The 21,319-nt window shown below is 35.1% G+C and overlaps 1 protein-coding gene across 1 annotated transcript in view; it reads left to right on the forward strand.

Annotated features, from left to right (window-relative positions):
* LOC122809162 (IgGFc-binding protein-like) overlaps positions 1-17,557 on the forward strand; it is a 351,155-nt gene extending 333,598 nt beyond the window's left edge. The window contains exons 20-21 of the mRNA XM_044080449.1: positions 8,887-9,173; positions 17,255-17,557. Coding sequence (XP_043936384.1) covers positions 8,887-9,173; positions 17,255-17,264 — 297 coding nt within the window. The 3' untranslated portion in view covers positions 17,265-17,557. The remainder of the gene's footprint in view (positions 1-8,886; positions 9,174-17,254) is intronic.
* The last annotated feature ends 3,762 nt before the right edge of the window (positions 17,558-21,319 follow it).

Genomic DNA, 21,319 nt, shown 5'->3' on the forward strand with positions numbered 1-21,319 from the left:
TTCTTGGCTCACCTGCTGAAAAACTATTTTTCAGGCAAACTAGAACTATGCTACTTATTACTTCAAGTTTGTTGCAGCCTAAACTTAAGAACAATAAAACCATCAAGGCTCAATTGTTTAAGAAGTGTTATATCCAAAAATCTAGTTATGACAGATCAAGCAGATTACTTTGTCTATTGAGGGAAAGAGAGATGGTACGAATCCAGACAACAAAAGGTTTTGATTGAATAGGACAGATTAGAGGCATCTGTGCCAAGCCAAGATCCTATTTGGTAGATTCTGAGGGTGTGGAATATAGGAGGAATCACAGACATCTTCTTCCTATAACAGAATCATTACCATTGCAATCACAACATTATATCTGTGATGCAAACTCTAAATCAAAGAATGAGTCAGACATTGTTTCCAGACCAGAATGTGTTCAAAAGTCTGATTCTGTTCCAGACAGTAATTCGAACATTACACAGGTCAACCATTTTGCAGAGACTGTCCCAGTTGTTAAATCTAATTCCCAGTTTTATGTCACATGCTATGGACAGGTTTTTAAGCCCAGTGTGAAATACACAGCAATGTGGACTTGATTGTATATACATGTGTATTTAGTATTGTATCATGCATGTCTGTAGATTACCTGTGATTTCTGCATGCTAAATAATCTCATGACAAATGACATGATCTATTTCTCAAAGAGGGAGGCTGTAGATCAGAGTGTAAAGTGTGTGTGCTATATCTTTAAGAAGCATGCAAGGCTGCGTGTGCATGTATAAATTTCAGATAAGTGCAATCCCTAGTGCCATTCTGTAGAAGCAGCCAGAAAGTGAGCACACATGATCGCAGTTATTGGTTTGTATATAAGTTACTTAAGTTATAGTCAGTAAGCCTCTATAGTGATGCATTTCTATAAAATAAAGCTGCTTGAAAAAACTCACGGTGACTCGTTTATTTGTGTCCTAACATGAAAGCGACACATACCTTTTGATGATTATGGAGCCAATCATTAGATTGTTGTTGCCATGAAAGCAAAAAAAAAAAAAAACACTATGGGTATTGTATACCAAAAAAAAAAAAATAATCTTTAAATGGGAAATTCGCTACTGGTGACAAAGGACAGGTTAATTGCATGATTGAAGAAGTGTCTAAAATAACAGACAAGATAACAAGCTTAAAAAAACAAGCTAGATAGCCAATACGGAAAATATTATATTACTTAAGCACATATTAATGTCAGTCATGCTAAGCACTGTCTACTTCATGAAAGGGAACAGCAGATGGCAGCACATGCAAAAGTTTTGTGCTACCTTCATAGTGCAGACTTCTTTGTAAGGCAGTACTTACACCATAAAAGATACCGCAAGTAAAAGTTTTACATCATGAAGGAACATGTCACATATGACTCATAATCATATTTTAGCTCTTATGCCCTCTAACTTTAATCTAAGAGCATGTACAATCCACATACATAATCCAGTAAATCTTTACATAATTATTTGATGTTAAGCAAATGTTTTGTAATCATAACATAATTACTAATGTTTAACTGTAATGTATGCTGAAAGCTTTATTTATTAAATCCTGGACACCTGAATATCAAAATATCTTATTTAAAGGGAGTACTGTTCTTGAAAGACATTCTAGTGAACAATATCATGAAAACAGCATCTGATAATGAATGTAATATGATATGATTATTCTACTTAGGGTTCATAAGTTCATAAATGGATAGTATAACATTACGTTTACAGAGTTGTGGTCTTACTGATGCTTGACACAGCTATGCCATAAAAAAAATTTACAGGTCCCTATGTAATTATCTAATTCACGTTAAAGGTTGGGAGTGAATGACTCTTTTAAGGAAAGTGAAAGCTTACGCCAAAGGCAGGGAAATTAGGTAATTACAACTGTCATCCTTGCTGCAATTGTTAATAAGATTCTGAGGTTAGTTATATCTTGCATCTCAGTCATCCTTCTCGTGCGTGTTCATTCTAGACCCACTATCAAAGAGAAGGGGCTAGTTCTTTGCCAAAATATAAAGCATCAAGAGTTGAATCATATGTTTTGCTCATTTAGGCAGATACTGTTGTACTCAGTGATTGGATAAACTAATGAGGTGCAGAGAAGCACAGTGAAATCTCTACAGAGACTAGAAATCTCTCTGTGTAGCATATGACCCATATCAAAGGCCCCTCTTACAACCATCTTAACTGCTGATCAAATCAGAAGATTCCATCTATAACTGGACCTAAGCAATTAATCACAATCATTTGCTTAAAGATCATGTCTAAAGGCGTAGAATTAACTTTTCTTTTTACACGCAAAAGTTTTTGCATCAATCTTTATGCATGCAAAAGCTTGCCTGTGTGAAAAAAAAAAGTTTGTTTTGCAGCCTTTAAAAATATGTAGTGTGGAAGACTAAATGAACACAGCCATGTCTGCAGCATTAATATTAATGGACTAGCAGGAGGCACTTATGTCAGTTTGGGTTTCAGCTCTTAATATGTTGGATTAGTGTAGGTAAGTAATTGTGTATTAATTATGCAATTGTCAAACTGTTAAACTGCTTGGCAAAAAAAAAATAATAATACCATATTAATATGCAGCAGATTAATCCATTAAATATTAAATGTTTCCCATTTTGAAGAAAAAATGGCAGATTGTGATTAGGATTCATAAAGAATTATTTATAACCAGTCATGTCAATACACATCATGAATCAATTTTGTTGGTGAGATTCATTCATTCGTATATGTACCCCTTCTAGTAGGACACAAATCCCTAGAAAGATAAATTATTAAGTAAAACAGTGGAAGGCAAGAAAAATATTTCAATTGCATTATTTCTCTATTTCTCTAATATCTCCTGATTTTTTATTTGTTTGTCTTTATATATATATATATATATATATATATATATATATATATATATATATATATATATATATATATATTATTTTGTATTATTGTTTTTAGGGCTCTTAGAGTTTGTGCTTTGTTTTCATCATGCTGTTACAGCATTCTAGTAAGCAAAGTGGCATCAGTGGAAAAATTACCCCTTTTCATCTGACTGTAGTTTAGTATTGTGGGTGATAGTATTACAAAAATTAGGCAGGCCACCATCCAAGTGCTTCCTCTGTTCTTGACCACCCGATCTGTTAAAAAAAGCATGTCTCTATGCTCCGTAGGTCAAATTCTGCTAGGAGGAATACATCATCTCAGTCAAGTGTAATAAACAGTGAAACAAATCAGCTGAAATTTTAAACATCACTTCCATTGTAAAAATGTAAGTATCAAGTATATGTACATCAAAATATATGAAGACTGGGAGAGGGTGAGGTGTACCCTGGACTGTGAACGTTCACTGAAACATGATGGGAGTTAGGAAGTTTGCCTTTTAATGAATGACTGCTGCATTTTATAGTCATGATGATGGAATGATTGGGTAGGGGAGGACTAACCCTTACTGTGGTCATTAATATCCATGTCACAGAGATCAGGTACCATTTATGCAGTTATGGCCCTGATGTATGGCCTTCTTGATAGAGCTGATCAGAATATGTTGCTGAGGTCATGACTATGCCCTCAATAAAAATGCAGAAACAGCACTATGAAATGTGACTCATGATAGTTAAAGATGCGGCACAATGAAATGCATTCCCTAGTAGGTAAAGATCATATTCTGCAGCTGGTGCTGTATTGTAAAGTGCATAAAAGTATCATACATTCCTCCCACCACTTCAGAATAAGACCTTGCAATTCTTATTTTTGTTACCTGATTTTATTTATATCTGCACTGTTGAACTATGTAATGGCATAGCTCTTTTGGAACAAATCCTATAATTTATCTTAGTACATCCTCCCATTCCAGTGTACTATTAACTTTACTCTTTACACTCAGTCATAGCAAGTTTCCTTTTATTCATGCACTTCTACCTTTTATCCTCACCTGTTAACTTTCTCCTTTTCCTTTTGTTTCATTACAGCTCTCCGACACCTACTTTATGTGCTAAAAAAGTGATGATGCACTTATATTTCTGCAGAATATTCCATTTCTGAGTATCAGGAACAATGTACTTTTATATTTCTCAAATGTGAAGGACTTTACCTGGAAGGGGGAGATGGCAAGAGTCAAGTAGGATAAGCTGATTCTTCCAGTAGAGCAGAGTGGATTGGAATTACCCAGTTTAAAGGGTTTTTTCAGAGCTACACAGTTAAGGCACCTATACATAGCACAAGCCAAAATCTATAACTTAAAGAGGAAAGGGATGATGTTAAAACAGGGGGAAGCTCAAGAAACAAGGAGAGACTGGGATGTTGGATGCAGGCTTTTAAGGAGAATAATAATAATCATACAAAATATTATATCCATAAAGCAGCAGAAAGTATTCTAAGAACTAAGCCAGTACATGAATAGAAAAGGGAGATTCTGCTGATAGGGCTTACTGCAAATATGGATATAGACAATAGGAAAGAGGAGGCTGGAATTTATTGGAGAAAACTGGCAAAGGAACCAAGGTATTGGGAGCAAATAACTAGAGAGGGAAAGGTAATGAAATGAGAAGAGGCCAATAATTTATTTGGACTGCAGTTTAGAGATTGTCTTCCCTATCAAGGATTGATATCAGATTACAGGCAAGAGAAAGAAACAGGTAGGCTGTAAATGAAATACCAGCACTGGTAGAGTTTTTAGCAGAATCTAGAACAAAAACTACCATTAAAAAAGGAATAATTAGTAGAGCATTTAAAATATTGCATGATAACTATAAATTTGATACCTGTCTGTAAATTAATAAATAATGTAAATTTTCAAAACAAATTGCTATATCAGTTTTCCATGCCTCCTCCATTCCCTCGACTCCATTCTTTCTATTTTTATGTGGCCACCGAATTATTCCAACCTTTCATTACAAACTATATTCTCTCACTCCTATTTATTATGGAGATCTCCTCTTCCTTTGACTTTTTTTTAAACCTTGAAATCTTTTTTTTAAATTAATGATTCAAATATTGGATTCAGGTCACAGCATTAACACTTATGAGAATAAAACCTCTAGGAATGCAGACATATCAGCAGTGCACATTGTCAAGTGAAAACACTGGATCATATGATAGTGCTACCTACAAAGGGGTAAGGCCAACTGATTAGTTCATGTGGAGGCATGAACATAAATCATGCAGGCCCCCTACCTGGAACCCTTTGACATTTCAGACATGAGTAGTAGATCAGTAACACTAATCTTCTAAATAAGTTGATGATGGGGCCACTACCTGCCAACCCATTTCACATTTCAGGCATGAGTAGAAGATTGGTAGCACTAATCCCTTAAATAAGATGATGATGGCTTTAACTTCCAGTTAGCTTGACCTTCATCCCAAGGAATGAATGGGCTATGTGCCTACTGGGAGACTAGGGAAGATGGGCTTAAAATGCTGTTGACTAAACTGACATTGAAGAAAGGAGATGCCTCATCATTTATCATCCTGATGTAGCTTTTTTTCACTTTTGCATTGCTGCATACAAGTGGTAACTCCCTTAGTTCTATTTCTTGAAATCCCTTACTGCTTTGTCTTTATCCACCTCTTAACAGTTGTCAATAAATGCCAGCCCTTCTATTACTCTTTTTGTTTGAGAGTAATTCCTCTTCTTTTTAATTAGTCTAAAATCTGCAGTCCATTCCCTTTCATTTATCCCTCACCATTATTTTTACATTTGGCTTGCCAACTGTCTTCCTTGTCGTTTTCTCTACTTTGAAAAATGATTTCTAGTAAATCTATTCTGAGCAGTGATAACCTTTCTGGTTCCTCGGTCATGCTTCTTCTGTTTTTCTATTTACTTTTCTGCATGTATCTGTCAAGAACGCACTACTGTTTGTCACATGTCCTTAAAATTCTGTATATGCAAAATGGTATTGTTTTACAGGAGTCTCAGTATGTGGGAGCTTGCTTTATCACAGGTGTTTTATTTATTTTGAGTTTTTACAGTTCAGAGTTGAGATGAAAGGTGAGTTTCTTATTTTTAAAAACTCTATTGTCTTCATGTCTGTCCAACTCAGCAGTATAGAGGCTAAATGTTTAGGGGCAGAAATTTAACACTGGAGCAAAAGAGTACAGCTCGCCTACATAACCAATTTTTTAGTCTTTTGTGCCATTTCCTACTGTGCTTTCTTAAGGTGCCAAATTTGTGTAGTTTAGATATTTCTGTAAAATGTTTTGTATTCCAGTTAAGGAAAACAAAATGTTTCTTTATAGACCTTTTTCCATCTTCATCTTCCTTTTCACTGTCTTTCTTTCACATATTTTTTCCATTTGATTGAAATGTTTTCTGGGAATTTTCAATCACTTAGATTTTTCAGAATGTTAAATATATATTTTTTTCACTAAAAAAGATTTTGGACTATTTTCCGTTTTATAACATCATCCTCTCGTTTGCAAAATGTAGCTAATTCCCCATACAGAGCTTTAAGAAATGTGTTATATTTTGTCTTCACATTCATTTTGTCTACTACTCTAAATATGTTGATCAAACAGGATTCTTTTCAAAATCATAATCTTTATTAATGCAATTAATATATACAGGGACCAAGTATAATTGCATATATACCTAGAGCTCTGACATACCTTCATCCCTAAATATTTCAATGGCATCTCTCACAATTTGGATGGAGCACCTTTTCTTCCTTGTCCATTTGTAAACACCAGTGTCTAAATTAGTCGACAGTAGGCCAGTCCTGACTGATATCCTTAACTTTTAGCATATCACTATGACTGTGCAGTCATTTAGACTGTTGGCAGATTACAACATTTCTTCTCTATCCCATTTTGCATATTCCTTATTCACTTAGTGAATCTTTGTTTCAGTATTTCATTCTTCTCCTTATGTTCTGAAACTAGTTTCTTGATGTATGCCTTCTAAAATGGTTTTGATATATTGTTTTGGCATAGCAGAGTGAGGGATTTGAAAACCATACATGTACAGTAAAAACTCTGTGTATCATCACTTACATGTTTCTACTTAATCTATGATTTCCTACATCATAAACATTGAAGATCTCACACGCATGCACAAATGTGTGTGTGTGGTACGTTTGTATATGTATATATACATATATAAAGGTGCAGTAAGTCACAAAACCAAGAAATGAGAAAATTCCACAGTAAAAGACCACCGACCAACGAAGTATAATGAAAACTGTCTTTAATAGATGTGACAAAGATAAAAACGAACAGCAATCCATATAAAAACGAGTGGTTTCGCCTGGCTAATGCCAGGCTTTATCAAGATGCATGTTAAGAGAACCCAATGCTTTATATAATCATTTGCTGGTCACCTGACCTATAATTAATTAAAACTACAGATTTAATCAATTACGTTCTTAAAGGTGTCTTGAAATAAAAAGCTTATACTAAAACCTAGTATACGATCCATATCTGTAACATACAATATATTAAAATATATTGAAATACATATAACTCAAAATACACAAACACACACACACACACATATATATATATATATATATATATATATATATATATATATATATATATATAAATATATATTATGTACACATATATATTATTTAATTGGTTGTAAGTCAAAAGGTAAGACTAGCACATTTGGTAGAAAGGTTTTTATGGGTGTTAAAACAGAGCATGCTGAAATGAGTGAATGCTCATTTGAATCACATTTGGTTAAATTTAAATGTTATACAATGTAGGTAAGCAGGATTGTGCATAAAAATCAATGACTGAATGAAAATGTTCTTGTGAAAAGGTGCTAGATAGTGCTATAGCAGATGTGGTGAATATGAAAGTGTTGACAGGTTACAGTTAGGTAAAGGTATAGAGTCAGTGCTGTGACTGTTTTGTGCTGTTGTTGTTCTGTGTCCTTTTGTCTTGTGCCATCGTACTGTTAGGGAAAGTGGTTTTAGTATTGTAATGTGTAGGGTAAGGGTTAGGGTCAGGGGTAGGGTTATGGTTAGGGTTAGCACACAAGTAAAATGGGGGGTCCGTTATTCTCCTTTTTGAATTTTCTACCGTTCATGAAATAATGAGATATTTACACACACACACACACACACACACACACACACACACACACACACAGATATATATATATATATATATATATATATATATAGACAGATATATATATATATATATATATAATTAGTATTTGAACAATGGGCCATGTATGACCCTAATAGATGCAGTTAAAATATAGTAAACAATGCAAAATGTCATACACATGTAGTAAATATCATTGAACAATGAACTATGTATGATCTTAATGGATATGAATATTGATATTAAGTAAAATGCAGCAGAACAATGTTTTTGCAAGGGTTTAACCCTCTTGTACCCCCTCTTCCATATTTCTAACTACATTGATTTTGCAGTATTACAACCCTGAGGGCAAGGAAATAATTCCTTACTCCCACAGTTCTGCAAGTTCAATTAATTCACTATATAGTTGTTGATTAATCACAGAATGTCATTAAATAAAAATGGACAATCCTATGTTATATAAGTACAGTACAGTATTTACCATCTGCTCCACATATGCAGATTATTTTCTAATTATGATGCTCAGCTTAATTGCAAATTGTGGGAATTGTTTAGGTTAACTTCTACATTAGTACTGACCGGGATACTTTAATATTAAAATGATCTGACATATTTTGCTACAGTACTTTGTGACTATACATAACATAATCAATGTTATGGTGTCAGCCTTAACATTTCTGTTAATGTCATTGAAACTGTGTTGTGTTTTATATTAGCCATGCTTGAATTTTAATGATCATGTTTTACAGTCAATGAAGAATCTACTTATATTTAAAACTTCGCTGTGTATGTGACAAAGTTAAGACTATCTTCCTTTTTTTTTTAGGTAAATGGGCATCCAGTGCATCTTCCAGCAAATGTGAGTGATGACATTTATATAATGTCAACAGTGAATACAACAGTAATAAAACATTCTTCAAAGACTGAAGTGTCCATTACCACAAATGGGGAGATTACAGTTTTAGCAGGCAGGACAATGGCCAGCCGATTGTGTAGCCTTTGTGGAAACTTCAATGGAGATGAATCAGATGACACAAAACTGCCAGATGGAACTATCACTGATAATGTTTCAGATTCTCTGAATGGGTGGAGGTCCAAAGACTTTTCATACTGGTAAGTTTTACAAGATAGTGCAGCCGGTGACAATCTTTATATTACTATCAGGCTTTGTTTTACAATATGACGGACTGCAATACAAGTTATTACAGCTACTAATATCTTGAATAATCTTAAGATAATACAAATGCCAGCTCCTGAAAAGAAAGTCTCTTAGAGAAATGATTTTTGCAGCCCTGTATTACCATTTTTATTATATTGATATGCCCCTTCCCCATAGTAAACATCCAGTACATGCCGAGCTATTTTCCTTGACATTAGTGTACTACATAATGCAATGACTCTGGTAGTTTTTTTGGAATATTGTTTGATCTTACACAATTAGGTGGTGTTTTGCTGAAGCATCCTTCCTTGTCTCTGCTGTGTTCCAGTAATAGCTAAAAATCTCATAATACATAAAAGTTGCTAAGATTATATGTTTTCCATTAGTATGCATTTTCTAAAGCACATAAAGTCTGAAACTTAAATTTCTGTCATGATTTATTGACTTCTGCCTTCAATAAGTTGCCAGAAAAACTATTTTTTCTGTGAAATAAGACAAAAATGTGAAGCAAAAATGTGGACATTCTGCAAATATTCGGACAGTTGAGAGGTATTGCTGTAGGCATATTACACATGTCCAAATTATTAATGCAAAATCATATTTGGCAGGATACAATAGACAGAAAATGATACTGGAACTGCATTATTAGGTGATCATTAGTAGCACATCTTTATGCTGAGTAAGACATTCATTAAGTGTGTTTTATACAAAATGCAGGTTATTGGTCCTCTTTTTCAACTGCCAACATTTACATCTTTACTTTTTTAGCCCTTTGACTAATTGTATTGTCATTAAAACACCTTTGCAGTAAAGTCTCTTCACCACAACCCATATATGTAATTCCATCCTTTCTACAATTTTTACCCATTCTATCTATATTTAGTCCACTTCCCTATCCTCTTATCCAGCACAGATGAATATAAACTATATGTATTATATATTTCTTTGTATGTTTTTATCAATTTATTTATTCTTTCAACTTTGTTTGAAAGGAAAGTTTGACTGGGTAAACCCTATTTCCATACAGGTCTACAGAGAAAAAAGTTTTACATTATATCTATTTGTGAAGCCAGCCCCATTGGTGGAGGGAGGAATCCAAGTACAGTTAGCACACCAAGCATAGGTCTCAATCTTCCACTCGTAAATGAGGAACATTTCCTCTCACAATGTGGAATAAATGGCCAAAATGTGGAACACCTTCTAAAACCTAACAATTTCAACCAGGAAGGTCACAGGATGGTTAAAATGTGCTGATTTATACTTACAAATTTTTTATGGTGAATTAATATGCTTCAGTAGTATTTACCATGGATATCAGTTAAAACAATTTCCACCACTGAACATTTGACAGAGTCTTTCACTGGGGAACTTTGAGATGGACTTTTTAAGACCCAAAATGAGGAACGTTCCTCATAATGAGGTACATTTGAGAGGTATGACACCAAGGGACTGCAGCAGCTGGTCTAGAGGAAGTAGGGAGATGAATTAGTCATGCTGTTTTAACATGCACACACACACATGCACACACACACACACACACACACACACACACACACACACACACACACACACACACATTCATGTGTGCGCGCTCACATTCACACACACTCACACACACACACACACACACACACACACACACACACACACACACACACACACACACACACACACACACACACTATATATATATATATCTACAAAAGGTGCTCTAAGTAGCCTGGCAGATTCTACGAATGGTCATATAGATTAGTAGGAAGAAATAACAAAACTGACAAGCACATTTAAAATGATTATAGAAGCAGAATCATGGACAGCCATAGCACATTCTGATAGCAACACCTACAAATGGAAAGCAGGGGTAAATATTTAATGCAGATCATGTAGCCTTCTTCCTCCCTCGACCTTATGTGATGTTTCAGTTTGATTTTAACTGAGAAACAGTTCAAGGATGCACTAAATGTACTATCAAGATGGCAGCAGTATGCCATGCACGACAGAGGTGATCAGGCCAGTTCAGCTGTTTTTTCATGCTACTGTTGTTCCATTCTGTCTGTGTTTTTACTGTTTATCTTTCTTGCCATGGCTAACCCATGGGTGGCAGTTATTATAACACCTTGCACTACATGAGGTAAAAAGAATCACCACTTTAAGACATTTTCTATTAATGGTTAGATTTTATTAATAGATATGTAGTTTAAGCAAAAAGTACTAAAAGGAGACATGAACAGTCTATCTTTTGATACTTGAGTTGCACAAAACCATTATTTGTTAAGGAATATTTTACATGACAATGTATTTGAAAACCAACATTGACTTTAAAATGATTAATACAAGTTAATACTGAAACATACTATCTATATGCATTTCACATATTTGTCAGGAAGCAGGCCTCCTATAATTTGTAAATTAATATACTAAATGGCACACGGGTCAGTTTCTGACATCCTAACAGACATCAGTGCCTACCATACGGCTGAGATTCCTTAATGATGAAATGCATAATGGGCATTCTTAGGAGTAAGAAAGATGGTGCTATGCAGGCTATATACTATTACTGAAGTGCCTTATTGAGCACTATGCATGTTACTGAATCAAATGTATCTACAGAGTCATAAAGAGAAATAGCACTTTAAAAGTCGTAAAAAAATTTCAGAATTGCAATGAATGATGTTTGCAGGCTGCATTAAAGGAGACCTTCACCCAAGTGTCAAGATTTTCTTTCCAAAAAGTGATTTTCCTTCCCTGTAATACAACACTAAATATGTGACATATAGAAAAACATAATTTAATAATTTCCATTTGCCTGAAGTCTAAATTTATTTCATTTTGATTTTCTTTCTTGTGTTTGTGTCATCTGTTATATCAGAAAGCCTTCAAAGAGAGTTAGGTAATAAAAAAAAAAAAAAATAGCACAAACATTATTTGATGATAAATACAAGCAAAGACATCTAGGCCAAATATGGAAATTTTCACAATAAAAAATGAGAAATAAAGAAGGAATGTAGAATAGAGGGTTAATAATGGAGAGGTTAAAGAAATAGAAACTGAAGTTATGGATTACCTGTAAAATGAAGGATTTAGTGTAGACAATCCAATTTTGGTTATGTCACACTATATTTCACATGAATACATTTTTCATCTGTTGTTTTGATACAGCATCTTTGCATAACATACAGTATTTTTATTGAGACAAGTCAGTGGGTTGAGGAATGTAGATTAACAGCAAAGACAAATTCTAGCTACAATATTAAAAACAATGAATGCAACAAAAACCATCTTAGCCCAAGTAACACCAACTAATCACAGATGTCAGACTTCTCACATTTCAACACTGAACTACAGTTATTCCTTTGAACGGAAAAATTAGCTCAGCTATATTTTCAAGCCTGTCATTCAAGCATTCCTTAAATTGCTGTAACAAAAACCAAAAGAAGCATAGTAATTAAAAATGCAGTTTGGTGCGGACAGTCAAAAGCAAGCAGTCACAGTACGTAAGCTTATGACAGGGAAAACCACAGTAAAGGATCCTGTCAAACATATTTCTGTCTATCCCGCTAAAATAATATCAGGAAGGCTAAGACATTGACTGTAGTCCCCTTTCAGGAAATATTGGGATATAACAAATTAGAAAAATATAATAACCACTTACTTTGATACAGAAACTTTAGTAATGCAGAAAAGTTCAAGTTACAGCAATAAACATATGTTTTTTTTTTTTTTCAGTTTTTGGGTGTGGTTCTCCTTTAATGAACCACATTATATGTTAAAGTTTCAGAACAATTACCCAACATTGGAAAAACATACAGGAAATCATACAGTACCAGAAACACTTTGGTTAGAAACAAAAATTTTAAAAGTTCTCATCTTTAATAGACTTCATCAGAAAATAAATACACACTAGCACACAGACACACAATTTAAATACCACGTCAATGAGAATAAGGAGAAAAAAAGCAAGGCCAACCACATCATGTTATTTGCAGATAATTTACACTCCTCCAATAGAATTTGATTTTCAAAATATGTTTAATTGATAAAGTATCACTGAGCCCAGGGTAATTCCCTGCATTTAACAATGTCAGGAAGAGGCGGGGAAGGTTAAGAGTGTAGTAGTGAGGATAGGAACTTTGATTGTTGGCAATATATGGTATATGGAGACAGATAGATGATATGATGGAGAGAAGGAAGGCTGATATATTGTGCTTGGAAGGGGAGTAAGGCCCGGTGTATAGGAGGTGGGTTCAAATTGTTCTATCATAGTGTGGATGGCAGGAGAAATGGGGTAGAGGTTATCCTGAAGGAAAAGTATGCCAAGAGTATTTTGGAGGTGAAAAGAGTGTCTGATAGAGTAGTTAGGCAGAATAGAATGTTGGTCTGTAGGATGACGTTGGTGATCAAGAAGAGGAGGAGGAGTGTGAGAGCAGAGCCAAGGATTAAATGGTGGAAGGTGAAAAAGGGTGATTGTGAGGTGGATTTCAGGGAAGAGTTAAGACAAGCACTGAAGGGCAGTGAAGCGTTACTGAATAGCTGAGTAACTACAGCAGAGCTGGTAAGGGAGACAGCTAGAAAGGTGCTTGGTGTGACATCTGGACAGACAAAGGAGGTCAAGGAGACCTGGTGGTGGAATAAGGATGTACAGGAGAGTATACACAGGAAGAGGCTGGTGAAGAAAAAGTGGGATTGTCAAAGAGATAAAGAAAGTAGACAGGAGCATTCTCTTTGTGATTCAATAACCTCACTCAGGTTTTATAGGACAGGGGTCCACAACCTGTGCACTGAATAAATTCTTCATGACTCTTATCCTTCTTACTTGTCACAGCTTGTCGGAGAAAAGCTGTGAATTGTGCATTTGGTGAGTGACTTCATTTTGAAGAAGCACGGCTAAGTCTTACAGAGCTTCAAATCAGATGATCCCGAGTTTATGCCTATTCAATGACACACATAGCTTCCATTTTGGTTTTCAGCATTTCTGCTACAGCAGACAGTCTCGTTTGCAGCTCTGTAATGTTCATCATGGAAGTTCACTTTGTGGCATGTTGTTTATGGGAACCAGCATCTGTAGGTAGCCACATATCATTAATTTTAACCATTCATTCTCACAAATGGGACCACTGTTTTCTCCCATGTGGGATCTATACCTTTCAGCTTTATGCACACGGGCAAAAAATGGCAATATCAGTTGGTTTTAATGGATTCAACTGTAAGGGGATCTTAAGATGTGTGGCCATTGTACTCAGTGCTTAAGCATACCGCTTAAACACTGTGTTAAATGGCATTATTGATGAAATGAATAATTTTCTGCCATACCGTTTATGGTGTGGTTCCCCATTTTTCTGTTTCAGTTATTGCTGGAAAATTCAACACTGGTACTGTCATTGGTTGTACAATGTCTTGTCTTGTCTTTGACATCTAAAACTGTATTATCTGTATTACATTGCTGAAAATGAGAAATTATGTTGATCTCTCTGGTGTTAGCTTACTTTATTGTATCCTGTTTATAATGATGACATCTTCACAGTATCATTGTAATGGAATGATTTATTACAAACTGGAAGACCACTATTGCTATGTGTTTCTTTCTAATATGTTATCATTTTTTTACAAGGAGAATACATGTTTATCGTTGGGATTTTTAAATGAATGAATGAAAACTCTGATAATCAATATAAGTTTCATGAAATTATCTGGGTCACACCATTAAATAATTAGTCTGAGTTTTTTTTTTACTTCATTTTCTTGCTGTTGCATAGCATATGACCAATGTACACATTTCAAGATATACCATTACAAAAATGGTCCTAAGTAGCTTTTGTCAAAAATTATTTTAATGAAAGTTTATAAAGTGGCACTATATGGTAACATGCATTACATAATTCAGAAACATTATGTAAATAATGTATCTAAAATTGCTAGTTTTAGCCATGTTATTGCATCAGTTCATTATCAGCATTCAAAAAAATTCTAAATCTAACAGAGACCTTATTTACAAAATTGTAAATGTTAATGAAAAACTGATAAGCAATGTTTTGCACTAGGGCTTTAATTTCAGACACCTGGTTGATTTCCACAGCTTGCTCAGCTCTGCCATAGTAAACCTTATTTGTTTAATAGCCTATATTTCAATGGAATAGACAATACATTATAACCCATATTTTATCTATATTATTATAAAATGTTTGGTTTTATGGCTGTGACAGTATGACTGTAAACTTTAAAATTGTATGTAGACATCTTCAACTGGTAATTGGCTGTAAAACTGAAACAATGAAGTTAAATCCAAAATGGCAAGCTGCAGAAACACACCCCCAAATACCATCTCCCTGATGTTCATATCTTGACAGCAAAGAATTATGCCTGACTCATGAATCAGGCGCCTGCCTTAATTCCTTTTAAATTTTATTCATAGACCCTAATTAGGAAAGGGGTTGTCAAGTGTCTTAGCTTGCAAACCCTCTGCCATTTGGGAAATATAATGAAATGCAAATTCATTTATATTTATTCATTACTCATTAACTGATCTTAAGTCATTCTGTAAGTTACTTATATGAATCAGACCTCCAGCTTCCAGTTTCCATGGGATAGCATATCTAGCAGTACTGACCAGTACACAGGCATGGCAGTCCATAATACTAATGATCATGGGCACACAAAAAAGTCAAAGAAGGCAGGAACAAGATTTTACCTTAACTTTGAAGAAAACTGGAAGAAAATGCTGGATGGCAACACCAAGAATAATGGATGGAGGAGCACCAATACAATATAAAATGCAGTGAGATTTGGGGATGTTTTTAAAAGAACATGGCAGGTATGTAGTGAGCTGAGTGGTTACTTGTCTGATGTTCATTGTATACTGTGTTACAGAACCCTCTGCTACTACAGTTAGCCAGAAGGTTAATGCATTTAGCACCCATCTCATAAGCTACGTCAACTATATTTGTGGACTGCTTTTCATATCCACCTACCATGTAAAATATATATTTCAAACATCCCGGTGATCAAATATGATTGTACTACAGTCAAATAAAGATGTTCTGCCCTTTTTAAACTTGCAGGCACTCCCTTTCCTGGACTGACAATAGCATCCTGTCATTTTTGAATGAGTCTTTCTTTCTGACCATAAGTGCAAACGAAAGAATAAATGTGTCTATATGGGTCAGTTAGGGTGTATGTTCATGTTTGCTTGTGAGCTTGAATGCTTGGATGTGCATATACAGTTGGTGTGTCTGCAGCTCATTCATATTACCTCTTATGGCTCACTTGATGTTGATATAAAAGAAATCAATGATTCAAGAAGGAAAAACTATCTTTCAGGCTATAGTAACCTCAGATACCAATTAATAAGGGTCTATATTATATATTCAAAGTTTCAAAACTTCTAACCTCATATGTTCGCCAACATATGAGTGAAGTTTGAAACATCAAAAATATAATACAAAATTAAAAAAAAACTTACCTCAATGCCCTGAGCAGGGGGCCAAGCCCCCCTGCACCCCCACACACCCCCTACTTAAATATACCTACTCCAAGATCGCACTTCAGTGCAGAAAAGGGAAATTTTCCCATAGTGCGCTGTACAGAGCCATTGCTTTTCACCTTTAACTTTTTAAAGTTTGATCATATGGTGTTGATCATATTACATTCGAACTTTAAAATGTTCAAATAATTAATAGGGACTCATTAATAATATTAGGAATTATTACTGGTCTTTTCTTGAAAATAAGGCCCTAAACATAATAATTCCCAAATGCAGCTTGAATATTCTGCTTTACAGATTGCATCATTATCTAAATGGGATTTACATATCAAATTCACTAATGGTGAAATATAGTAGTTTTAAGATAATGTAATGTGTTTAGAAGATAAATATTATATTTTTCCATAGTATGAATTCTGTCACATGAAATAGTGTGGAAGATTGTTACTGTGTGGATCATCTATCTTACATTTTATATTATATGTGATTATTTGATTTTCATTGCATATTTTAAATGACATCACTTTTTAACTGCATTCCCTTTCATTTATTTCACAGTGGCTACTAAACACAGATGAGGATCCAGGGACCATCCAACAGAATAAGATCGGTTTTACATATGCAACGTTTGGTTATCTTGGAAATAAGTCATAAAAAACTTTGTGTCAAAATATTTCAACGAGAAGGTCTGCATAATAATCAAAAGCCCCTCTTCATAAATTTTACACATAGAAATTAAGTATGATTCATGCATTTTTAGTACTCTTTGGATATTTTTAAAAAGTGTGAATACCTGAACATTCTGTGTGTTTGTTTCTGTTTGATTTATTTCAGAAAGATTATTTCACATGTGATTTTGTGCGTTTTCTTTTTTATCATAAAAACAATGGAGAGTCTCTGGACCAAGATTGCATCCCCAGGGAAGTTAGAAGGGAAAGCCATTTGAGTGTCAGTGTTTGCTAGCTGCTACATCATACACTAAGTTTCCATTTAAACCCACCTTCTTTTGGCTTACACAGGAATGATCTCTGACTAAAAACATGAAACTAAAAGTCTTTCGGCTTTTCCCGGTTAGGGGTCACCACAGCGGAACTCTGGTCCGTTCATGATTGGCAGTGGATTTTACGGTGCCGAGTTGCCAGCCCGACTCCCAACCTTCAGCGAAGGCAAGCCCATTCATATTCGCACCTACCTGTATGTCTTTAACGTCACTCGACCATGGGGAGGACATGCAGACTCCACACAGAAGGTGCTCCAGACGAGAATCGAACGGGAGAACCTCTTGATGTGAGGCGACAATGCTAACTGCTGCACCACCGCGGCTTGACTAAAAACATGAAACTAATGATGTTAAATGCCTTCAGTAATGATACTAGTACATAGCGATGGGCATTACACATGTTTAGAACAGTGATGTCTTCATGTTGGTTTTATAACAGAAGCAAAAACAGACTTAGGGGTCAAATCTTCTGGTCATATAGTATTCCCACTCTATTTTGGTTGAAGGTAAATGGGGTCATGCAATCTCTATGGCCATTATCCTTTAAACTTCTACTGAAATTAGTTTGATCTACAGAGTTTGACTCATTGTGTCATTCAGAGGGCAAAAGGTAAAAGGTGTCTTTGATATATTAAAGCATTACATGCATAATATGAATCTGGAAGACTTTAAACTCTTATCAATCAATAGCAATACCGAACTTGGAAAAAGAAGAGTTGCACAGAAAACTGGAGGGGGGGACAAGTACAGCCACTATTTAACATGCAGTTTATTTCCAAATTAAGGGATGACTCCATTGAGGGACTAGAACTTATAAAAATGGGATAAGATACTGATATAAGGAAATAACTGATGTCCAGGTGCTGAGTTAGAATAGGTTTACAGGTCACTGACTGGCATATGAAGTGCAAGGTATACCAGTAAACTGCATTACAATAGATAAGCCATGAAAGACAGGTCAGTGGCTCAGGCTGTGGCTTCATTGGATGTAAACAGTCTGGTCATTTTAAAAGAAGTTTTAATATTTGTAAAGTAAGTGTGAGTGAGTTTTGTACCACATTTTTTTTCTTTTTGCTTCTTGTTTTAAGATAAAATAGGCGTGAATGTGTGCATGTGTGTGCCTTCTGTGGAAGGTTGTGTGCCGGGCTGGCAACTCGACACTGGAAAACTCCACTGCCAGTCATGAGTGGACAGGTGATCTGCTTTGGCGACCCTTAAGTGGAAAAATCCGAAAGAAGAAGAAGGAGTTCAGAGATTTCAATGCATAATGTGTTAACATTTTTTCTTCTGTTTCATAGTAAATTATATTTAGGGTTACAGAGTATGGTTTAATCACTGAATAATGTTAAATAATGGAGAGATTATAAAACAGATACTGAATGTTAGATTGACTTGTGAATGTCAGCTAATTATGTATTATTTGAAAAATTGAACTGATGAATAAAAATATTCTAAAATGAATAACTTATGTTAATGTGTTTATTGTAATTAAGTATGCCATTGTTGACACACTACAAAGTAACTCTCCATTCTAAACAGTTTCATTGTACCTTCTTTAAAGAAATTAACCAATCCGAAACAACCAATTTGCATAATTGTATTTAATGCAGTATTCATTGAATACAAAACATATATTATATACTTTTCCTAATGAAAAGGTCTGTATTCCAGTAACTTTATAATTGCACATCCACAAAACAAAAGGCTTCGCAAATACTCAAATAAAATATTTGAATCTCCATCAACAGATAAATAAAACATGCCAGAGGAACAGATTTATTACTAAAAGCATCCCCATCTCTGGAATAATCTTCTCTTATGTGTAAATTAGAATGCTACCCTTGCTTCATTTAAGGCAAACCTTGATGACTGGATGGATACCCATAAATTCAAACTTGGCCTACCTTATTTTGCACTTCTGGAGGCAGTAGGTACCTTAAAGGCAAACCTTGATGAATGGATGGGGGCCCATAAATTCATCCTTGGCCTAACTTCTTTTGCACTTCTAGAGCCAGAAGGAACCTTTAAAATTGAGTACTGGCAAAATTATTATTGTTCATGGACTGACTCGACCTTGTAAACTCTATGAAACTATGAAATTACTCATTGAATGACCCTAAAATTAGCATGCTCAGAATCAAGACCATTGTAACATGCACCCTAGAAATGCTAAAATGTCATCATAAATGTTTAAATACTTGTCAAGTGATACTGTATCAGAGTGAGTATAAGGAAAATGGGGCCAAATGAAATTTATTGTATAATTGTTCGGCATAGAGTTTCAAAAGATATTATGCATTTATAATTACAACAGCCCAGGCACATCTTCATTTTGGACTATTTCTTGACTCTTGTAAATAGCACAGACACTGGAGGCTAAACTTTTGCATAGAAACTTACATGAGATTGTTGAAACCACACACACACAGCATGTAAATAACATATCACAAAGCACACGGGGCAAAAATAGACTACTGCATTCTGAAGCACTAAAAAGCAATCTTCTTAAACAACAGATAAGGCCTAGACCATACGTTGTCAACTCAATACCTCAGCAAGCCCAAAGGCACTCAGAAAAAACACAGCTAATGTCACACATACAGTCACACTCAACCACTAAGCCCTGAGGCAAGCAAACACTTCCCAGGACTCTTTTTATAAGGGATTCTATTATACAAAATACTGAAGAACCTCTGATGAAGCTGAACAAGGAGAAGATAACAGTTAGTTGCTTATCTAGATCCAAGATCTGCCAAATGATGGACATAATCAAGTCAATACATCACAGGTACCAGTATGCTTCAATCATAGTCCATGTAGGTGTAAATGACCGGAGGCTTACCTCTCTGGCATATGTGAAGAGAGATGTATGGGGCTTTCAGACTATGTGTCTCAGACTGGTATGAGCTGCAATATAAGTAAAACATGATTGATTTTAACAATTGGCTGTCTTTCCTGGTGTCTTTCTAAGGGGATATAATATTTGTCAGCTTGAGAGTACATTAAGATACCGCATTGCTTTACTAAGGATGATCTGCACATGTCCCCTCTAGGATTTCAAATATTGGTTAAAACTTTATACCCCAGGATTGTCTTTTTTAGGCAATGCCAAACTGACAAACCTACTGACATAACAAAATCAAATCTGAAGTTCATGGGGTTACTGTTCAAAGCCAGGAGCCTAAATAAAAATCTAAACTTTTTCCAAGCCCTCCTCATACTCGAGTATATAGACATCTGTGCAGTTAATGAGACATGGTTTAAAGCAACAGTAAGTACCCAAGCAGTGCAAGGTTTCAGTGCCTTCTACACTTACAGACAAGTAGATGCATAGACAAGAGGTAAAGGTGGAGGTGTCTCAATATAAATCAATAATAAGCATACCACAGATGGTCAAACAGGATGACAATTATACAGATCACCATAGACAAAATCCAGTACTATATCCTAGCCCGCTATAGGTCACCCTCCATATCCCAAAAAGCTCACAATTCATACTTGGACCTTGTGGAGACACTTGCCATCCAACCTACCATTTTACTCATGGGAGACTTTAATTAACCCTGTATAGGCAGGGAATCCTACACAGCCTCTCGTCTACAGGAACAGAGATTCCTGGACTT

Source organism: Protopterus annectens, chromosome 8.part0 (assembly GCF_019279795.1).
Source record: "Protopterus annectens isolate FY-2018-M chromosome 8.part0, PAN1.0, whole genome shotgun sequence".
Taxonomy (NCBI): Eukaryota; Metazoa; Chordata; order Ceratodontiformes; family Protopteridae; genus Protopterus; species Protopterus annectens.